The 8,928-nt window shown below is 45.8% G+C and overlaps 1 protein-coding gene across 1 annotated transcript; it reads right to left on the bottom strand.

The window, feature by feature from the left end:
- Positions 1-3,737: 3,737 nt before the first annotated feature.
- On the bottom strand, positions 3,738-8,277 carry atpaf1 (ATP synthase mitochondrial F1 complex assembly factor 1; the record flags this gene model as incomplete). The annotated part of the gene is made up of 9 exons (XM_083940512.1): positions 3,738-4,302; positions 4,426-4,533; positions 4,698-4,793; positions 4,938-4,985; positions 6,257-6,307; positions 6,405-6,467; positions 6,648-6,710; positions 6,949-7,057; positions 8,063-8,277. The coding sequence occupies 9 exons, from the start codon at positions 8,275-8,277 to the stop codon at positions 4,120-4,122; spliced, it is 936 nt and encodes a 311-aa protein (XP_083796638.1). The 3' UTR covers positions 3,738-4,119.
- Between the last annotated feature and the right edge of the window lie 651 nt (positions 8,278-8,928).

The raw sequence follows: 8,928 nt of genomic DNA on the forward strand, positions 1-8,928 counted from the left end.
CATGTACGCATCTGACCAGGACCAGGACCAGGACCAGGACCAGGACCAGGACCAGGCTGGGACTGGACCAGGACCAGGACCAGGACCAGGCTGGGACTGGTCATACTAACTGGTGTGAGATCATGGTATTTAACCTCTCACAATGCCTCGGCTAAACAGAGAAGGAGGTCTGAGACTCCACTTCTCTCCAGTTTACAATGCTGCCCTTTCATCCCTTCATTCAACAATCCAACCTCAAAGAACAACTGTTCACAACGTCCTTCTCTGACTCCAACGACTGTCGTTTAGACTCAATAGAGCACTAACCAAGTCCAGACCCACTTCCCACCAACAACTGTCACTCTAAGGACGGTCGTTGGCACTTGGAGCACAAAGGGTTCCCGTGACATCATCGGCATGGTGAGAGGTTAAATACCTGGATCTCACACCAGTTAGTTGGACCAGTCCCAGCCTGGTCCTGCTCCAGGTCCAAGTCCAGTTGCTTTTGACTGAAACTGCTTTGGGGATAACGACGACCTGGACACATGAGAACATTCACTTTTTCTCTCGTACGTTCGGTTTTTCTCACAAATCATGAAATGAATTTGATTTGAAGGAAACAACTTTGTCTTGTTGTAAAAGAAAAAGTGTTACAATCATTCCTCTTCAACTTCTGTACTCTGTGTGTGTGTGTGTGTGTGTGTGTGTGTGTGTGTGTGTGTGTGTGTGTGTGTGTGTGTGTGTGTGTGTGTGTGTGTGTGTGTGTGTGTGTGTGTGTGTGTGTGTGTGTGTGTGTGTGTGTGTGTGTGTGTGTGTGTGTGTGTGTGTGTGTGTGTGTGTGTGTGTGTGTGTGTGTGTGTGTGTGTGTGTGTGTGTGTGTGTGTGTAAATGTTTTCCCGGCTGTTGTGAAGAGGAACCTTCGTCCCTGTGTTTGTGTCTCTGACTGAATCTCGTCCCTTTAACGAGTGAGTTTTGGGGATTTGAACCGTGTTTCTGTTTTTCATGTTAAAACACAATAAAGGTGAAAAATGAACGCTCGGCGGTTTGTTCCTGACGGGTCGTCACAGCGTTCACTCTGCTCTCGCACTCAGACTCAGACGAAAAATGACTTGGTAACTGCATCACTGTGCGATCACACGCACAAAAACTACTTTTAAAATAAATTAAAGGCATAAATTAAGTGACAACACGACAAATTGAAATTTCTGCTTTCATTTTTATTTACCTGAGTATTAATTCCCGTATTTATTTGCTTAATTTAATTAAAGTATAAATGTATATATGTTATTTTTAAAACTATATTATTCTAAAATAAAAACATAAATAGGAAAATTAAACAGGAAAGTAATAAATGGGATTGATACAAAGGTAAAGAAGCAAATTAAAAAAAGATTTTTGTCACATTTTATCAATAATTGTGCATTTATTTTGAATATTTCTGGTGTATGTAATAACATATTATTTACTTATCACGTTATTTATTTGTATTGATGCAGCTTCTGTTCTCCACACTCACCTGGATCTGATCGTGTGTGTGATTCATGTGTGTTTGAACGCACTCTTACCTGTGAGTGGAGCCTGTGGGTCGTGTTCATGAGTGAAGGCTGTTGGTTCCCTCTTCTTGACACAGAAGAACTGTTTCATCCACTGCCGCCGGGTCGATGACGCCCTGCTCGTCCTCCTGCTGCAGAACGCAGTTAGAAACGTAAACGCACAGAAGTGAAAACTAAACTCTGAAGTTTGAACGTTGCTGCAAAAGGAACTGAGATGGCGTCTTATGGACAAGTGTGGTTGAATGTATACGTACCTGGAGGGCGATGTCCTCCTGCACCAGAGAGGGGTGGCTGTGGCTCATTGGAGGGGTGGGTTGTCCTCCATTCGATAGGTCGGTGGTTCGAACCCCAGCTTACCCGGTTAACATGTTGAAGTGTTCTTGGGAAAGACACTGAACCCTGAATTGCTCCCCGTGCTGCTCATGGTTATGTGAATGGTTAGATTAGATGGTCTGTAGATGTCCACTGCCATCAGTGTGAATGTGAAAAACACTGTGAAAGCGCCTTGAGTCGTCAGAAGACTAGAAAGGCGCTTTATATATAAGTTAATTTACCAGATCAACTTCAGAGGAGAGCTGACACCTTCGCCATGGCACAGCTACAGTTTACACTTCTGCTATTGTGTATTGTGTGTTTAAAGATATACCGTTTCCCCCCCCTGTGCAGGGCTGGGCAATTCTGGTCCTGGAGGGCCGCTGTCCTGCATGTTTTAGGTTCCTCTCTGCTCTAACACACCTGAGTCTAATGCTCTACTCGTTATCAAGCAGCTGAAGCTCGTCACAGTTTGATTATTGTTAGACTCAGGTGTGTTAGACTCAGGTGTGTTAGACTCAGGTGTGTTAGACTCAGGTGTGTTAGACTCAGGTGTGTTAGACTCAGGTGTGTTAGACTCAGGTGTGTTAGACTCAGGTGTGTGAGGGTAGGGAGAAACCTAAAACATGCAGGACAGTGGCTCTCCAGGACCGGAGTTGCCCACCCCCTGCCCCAGTGGGAGCATCAAGGTCACTGTGGGTGACAGTGAAGCCACATCGCTACAGAAGAAGTTTAATGTTGCAAAAATGATGAATTTAGTCCTTGGTGATCCATTTTCTCAGTCTGATCTAAACTGTTTCTCTCCTTTCTTTATGAATTAAGAACAGGTGATTAAAGTATGTTGTTGTTTTTTTTTACAATCTGTGAAAATGGATGAAAAAAGGTCATTTTTTAAGTGTTTGTTGTTGTGATACTCATTTCAGCCACAGGGGCGCAGCACAGCCCCACGCTCTGAGTAAAGCGTGTCATGGGATGATGGTAGTTCAGGCTCCAACAACAACAAACACTAAACATGAACAAAACAAAATTCTGCTGCCAAATTTAAAAACAAAAATATCTGTTTTCATAAATGGAATAAAATTAAAATGGAAAAATCCTTATTTTGACCTGTTTTTATGCCATAAACGCAGGAGAGAAGATTTAAATCAACCAACCATTCATTCATCTTTAACCGCTTGTCCCTGTCGGGGTCTCGGGGGGCTGGAGCCGATCCCAGCTGACATCGGGCGTGAGGCGGGGTCCACCCTGGACAGGACGCCAGTCTATCACAGGACACATAGAGACGAACAGAGACAGACAACCATTCACACCTACGGGTGATTTAGAGTCATCAATGAACCGAACACCTGCACGTCTTTGGACTGTGGGGGGGCTTCTGTATGCACTTAGTGATTCATTCAGTTAGTACAGAAAGGAACGACAGTCCAAACTATAAAAATAAGACCCATTAAAAATGAAATTATCTTTTTGGGGCAAGTGTGGCTCAGTTATAGAGTGGGTCGTCCTACATACGAGAGGTTGGCGGTTCGATCCCCACCACCCCCTGGTCCACATGTCGAAGTGTCCTTGGGCAAGACGCTGAACACTGAATTGCTCCCCGTGCTGCGCATGGGTGTGTAAATGTGGTGTGAATGGTCAGATTAGATGGTCTGTAGATGTCCACTGCCATCAGTGTGAATGTCTGTGTGAACGGGTGAATGTGACAAACACTGTGAAAGCGCCTTGAGTAGTCAGAAGACTAGAAAGATACTATAGAAGTGAAAGACCATTTTAAGTGTTGACAAATCTGCGTATACCTTCCGACAACTACACAACAGTGTAATACCTGACATCTTCTCGTGTCGGGTCGTGAATCATGTGGAATATTTCACACATCCAAAGATTTCAGGGGTTTTGCAGGTGATTTATTAAACATCATATCAGTGTTCAGGTCTGATATGGAGGGTAGGATACAGTGAGATCTGTTCATCATTAGACTGATTAATACCACATCATTCTTCTTCTGTGGTTGCAAATGAATGCACAATGAACAGATGTGTAGCAGACGATCAAGTCCCAGAATCTACTGATGATCCTTTCAACGATTTCTTCTTAAATCCCAGCCGCTGCAAACTTCATGTACAGTGTGAAGAGTGTGTGTGCGTGTGCGTGTGCGTGTGTGTGTGTGTGTGTGTGTGCGTGTGCGTGTGTGTGTGTGCGTGTGTGTGTATCCTCGTGCAAATGAGCACAAATCTCAACAACAGTTCCTGGTGACTTCAGTCCGTCTCTGGTTTCCCTACGACCCCCCTGAGGCAGCCGCCGACCCCAGGCCGCTCTGCTCCAGCTCGGCGATCACCAGCATGTGTTTGAAGTCTGCGGGGTGGTGGTTGAAGGTCTCCACCAATCGGAACGTCTCCTGCCTCTGCGTGCCGTAGAACAGCTGCACCTGATTGGCCAAACACTGCGCCTGGTGGACCGTCTGGGGAGAGGAGGGACGGACGGTTTAACACGGAGCCAACATTTGAGTCTTTGAACGCATCGCTCCGTGTTGTTGTCACACTACACGGCCAAACAGGTAAACCCAGCAGGTGAAAGGACTCACTATGAACTTGGGGTCCAGCTCGGCCGTCATGAGGACCACGCCCTTCTCCTCCTTCAGGTCCGGGTAGTGGTAGAGGATCAGCTGACTGGGAGCGTTCTCGCCCAGCGTCTGGACACGGACAGGGAAAGGACGACGGATTAACACACCACATTATGCTGAAAGTGTCGTCAACGCAGATGAAGTTAGCAGATTAAAAGCAGCGCTGTTAGAAGCCCCCGGGCAGCGCCGGACATTCCCAGCCGCGCATGAAGGCGGCGGGTGGCGTGATTTACCTGGACGTTGATGAGGGAGCTGAAGTGGAGCTCGTGTCCGGACCACTGGGCCACGAAGAACTCGTAACCCTCCCTCTGCGGCAGAGCGTAGAGGAACTGAGGAGCAGGGAACACAGAGAGGCTGATGTTAAAGAATAACAGAATAAACGCTGTTTCTGATAATAACGAGAGAACGTTGCGTTTCTGCAGCTCTTCCTTAGCGTATGTATTGTATTTCAGTGTGAGCGGCTGTGATCTTACCATCGGACACGACTTCGATCGGCTCAAAATCACATCATATACCTGCGTCTGCAATACGAAGGAGGCAGGTTATTGGATTGGTATATTATCAAACTCTCAAAAACGTTCTATTGACAAGCTTCGTTGTGTGTGTGTCGTGGAGTTAAAGCGGTAAAACACGAGTGAAACAACATAAATCTAAGTGTGGATCCATCAGGGAGGGAACGAGTGTGATTCATTTAAACTATAAACAAAGGTTTCAACGCCTCACGGTTCAGATAATCAAACACTCGCTCACACACTCATCTTCAGCCTCTTATCCGGGGTCGGGTCTCGGGGGCAGCAGCTCCAGCAGTGGACCCCAAACTTCCCTTTCCCGGGCCACATTAACCAGCTCTAACTGGGGGGTCCTGAGGCGTTCCCAGGCCAGTGTGGAGATCTAATCTCTCCTCCTGGTCCTGGGTCTTCCCCGAGGCCTCCTCCCAGCTGGACGTGCCTGGAACACCTCCCTAGGGAGGCGCCCAGGGTTCATCCTTACCAGATGATCCTGAACCACCTCAACTGGCTCCATTCAACGCAAAGGAGCAGCGGCTCTACTCCGAGTTCCTCACGGATGCTGAACTTCTCCCCCTCTCTCTAAGGGAGACTCCAGACTCTAAGGGGTCCTGACCCAGCTTTCATGACCTCAAGAAAATAATATTTGGAGGGATAACATGTCTCACAGCGCTTCCCTTAAAAGTCCCTCCCTCTTCCCCCTGCCTGACCTCTGACGCTCCCTCCTTGAATTGAATTGTCTTTATTGTCATTGTAGCAGTACAATGAAATTTACAGTACAGTACTCCCACCGACACATGTGGTGAGGGAGAAATGCTGCGTTTAAGTGCCATGGGAAGTCCGAAGTATCGGACCTCAGACTAGGTCCGAAACTTCTGACTTTTCATGGCACTTGAACGCAGCAAGAGCAGCGCAAGTGAAATGGCGACGGATGACGGGCAGGAAGCTCTGCGAAGGTCAGACTTTTATCAGGAATGTATGAGAATAGAAAAACTTTTGAGTTTCAACACCCGGTGGATGTCTGTTACATGTTAGTGCCGTACGTTTATCAGGAGCATTTTTAAAATACAGAAGAAAAGTGTCAGAATGCCAGAGAGGGAAGAAGTGCTTTAACCGTAGAGACAGAAACAAACAGGAGCACGAGACACAACTGCTCTTCATGAGGTGTTCAACATCGTTTGGTTCACTCAATCCAAACATGGACATAAACAATGACTAAATAGCTAAAAGGGTGTAAACGACAGCAGTAAATGTGAAATGTTCGGAGGCTCTGGGGTGAAACTCACGGGGATGACGGCGCTGATCGTGTCCTTGGTGGAGTAATAATTCATCCAGAGCTGAGAGACAAAGGACAGGAGGTCAGACGGTCGGACGCGGGTTCAGCTGCAGTTTGACTCGGCGATGGTTAAAGTGGAACAACAAAGACGGACTGACCTCTGAGATCTCCTCGCCGGACTTGTCCCCGATCATCTCCAGGTTCAGGATGGAGCCCAGAGTCTGAAGTACAACACGACACACCGTTACGGGAACACTCATCATCTTCATCATCATCATCATCATTTTAATTAATTAAAAATGCACCTTTCTCTCTTCATCTTGCACCTTAAAATCCACAAAGTATATTTGTAATATAGTGTTTTAAATCTGCGATGCTGTACTCAATAAAAAACTGCTCACCTTGTTCTTTGTGAAACCTCCTGACGCTGCTTCGCCGGCAGCCATCTTGTCTCTTTTCTCCAACTGCGGAGAAAACGTGAAAAGATAAAACATGTTTTCTAATCTTTGTGCAGCGTGCGGATCATAGATCAGATCATAAACACGTGGGTTTGTCCAGCTGTTGAGGACATTTCAACGCACACACCGTCACCATTTACAGGTTTGTGTTTGTTAAAAGAGGATTTTGGATGATAAACGTGTCAGAAAACAACATGAAAGTGTTCATATTCCAGAGGATTTGTGCTCTTTACTGATACTCCACCTCCTGCTCCATGAGCTGGATGAACTCCGCCTGCCTCGAGTGTCCCAGCACCTCCTTCTTGGCTTCATGACGCTTCTCCACTCGAGTGTCGTACTCCTGCGGTTTGGAGCTGGAAACACGCCAACATCGAATCAGTGAAGTTTAAAGTTTTAAAAAAACACCTAAACATTTTCTGTCACCGTGTTCTCAAATGTGAAGATTTTCACTGAAAATCTCTGGTTTGGAACCAGTTCTGTTTTATTCTTAATATATATCTATAATATTTTTGGAGAGGTGCCAGTTCATCTCCTGGGCACTGCAGAGGTGTTGTTGAGCAAGGCATTGAACCCCCAACTGCTCGGGGCGCTGATCCATTGGCAGCCCCCTCGCTCTGACATCTCTCCATTGCTTGCATGTGTATAGGTCCTGTTTGTGCATGTGTGTGTGTGTGTGTAACCTGAATAATAACAGAGTGAAAAAATGTAATTTCCCCTTCCAGGATTAATAAAGTAATAATTCTTCTTCTTCTTCTATATCTATATTTTAATATATATATATTTTTTCTTTTTATTTAGTTGTGTTTGCTAAATTCGGTGTATTCTTTCTGTCTTTTTATGCATATTTGTGTCTGTTAAACATAAAATCACCAGGTCAAATGCCTGGTGTGTAATCTGTGAACACACTTAAATATATAAAGTTGAATGTGATTCTAAATTCGGACATTTCTGATATTTGTCAGAAAAAAATAATTAATAAAATTCATATTTCACAATTTTCATGACATTTTACAGCAGAACATGATTAAAGAATGAAAATAATTTAAAGTTTTAGTCATAATGAAAAAGCCCCATTTGCAAAGTAACCATGACTTATGTGAGAGAATATGAGAAAATAACAGCTAAACTGAGCTAAATGCTAAATATAGATTCATAATTAACTGCATTTTGGTTTAAATATGAGCCGAATTCACCAATAGCTCATCAGGATTCCTATCAAATCATTTCCAAAGGTTTAAATTGTATTAAAACGTGTCCAAAATGCAAATTCCTCTTAAAATGACCCTTTTCTAGCGGGGGTTCCGGTGCCGCAGAGGGCGCTACATTAGCCGCTACATTAGCCGCGTTAGCCCGCTGACCTGCGCAGCTTCTGGATCTTGTCCTGGTACTTGTTGAAGAACGGGTTCTCCTCCAGGTCCGGCTCCTTCCGCACCGAGAAGGCCCGGAACTGCACCGGGACCAGCCCGGGGATCAGCGTCCTGATGCCGGTGGCCCTGACCGCTAACATCCCCCGGTAACAACATGACATCTGTAGCAGGGCCGCCGCCATCTTTCCATCGCTGCCGTGCAACATCTATAGCGCCCCTGCGGGGAACGGCGGCCGAACATTGGTTCCGACCACAACATTAAGACGTTATTGTAAACATAGTCAACTGCAAATATGGTTTTACCCTAAATTAAAAATCTGATAAAAGGTTTCTCAGTGTTTTACAGTAGTTTCAGATATATTTAAAAAATATACTAAAGGTTTAACAAAGTTTGACTCCAGTAAAAGTCCCTAAAATAACTTTTACTCTACATTTTAACACTGTTATCACTTATTTAGTTTTTCATCTCATCTTCAGCCTCTTATCCGGGGTCGGGTCGCGGGGGCAGCAGCTTTAGCAGGGGACCCCAAACTTCCCTTTCCCGGGCCACATTAACCAGCTCTAACTGGGGGATCCCGAGGCGTTCCCAGGCCAGTGTGGAGATCTAATCTCTCCACCTGGTCCTGGGTCTTCCCAGAGGCCTCCTCCCAGCTGGACGTGCCTGGAACACCTCCCTAGGGAGGCGCCCAGGGTTCATCCTTACCAGATGATCCTGAACCACCTCAACTGGCTCCTTTCAACGCAAAGGAGCAGCGGCTCTACTCCGAGTTCCTCACGGATGCTGAACTTCTCCCCCTCTCTCTAAGGGAGACTCCAGCCCCCCTCCTGAGGAAACACACTTCACATGCTTGGACCCG

The sequence above is a fragment of the Echiichthys vipera genome, assembly GCF_963691815.1.
Source record: "Echiichthys vipera genome assembly, chromosome: 3".
Taxonomy (NCBI): domain Eukaryota; kingdom Metazoa; phylum Chordata; class Actinopteri; order Perciformes; family Trachinidae; genus Echiichthys; species Echiichthys vipera.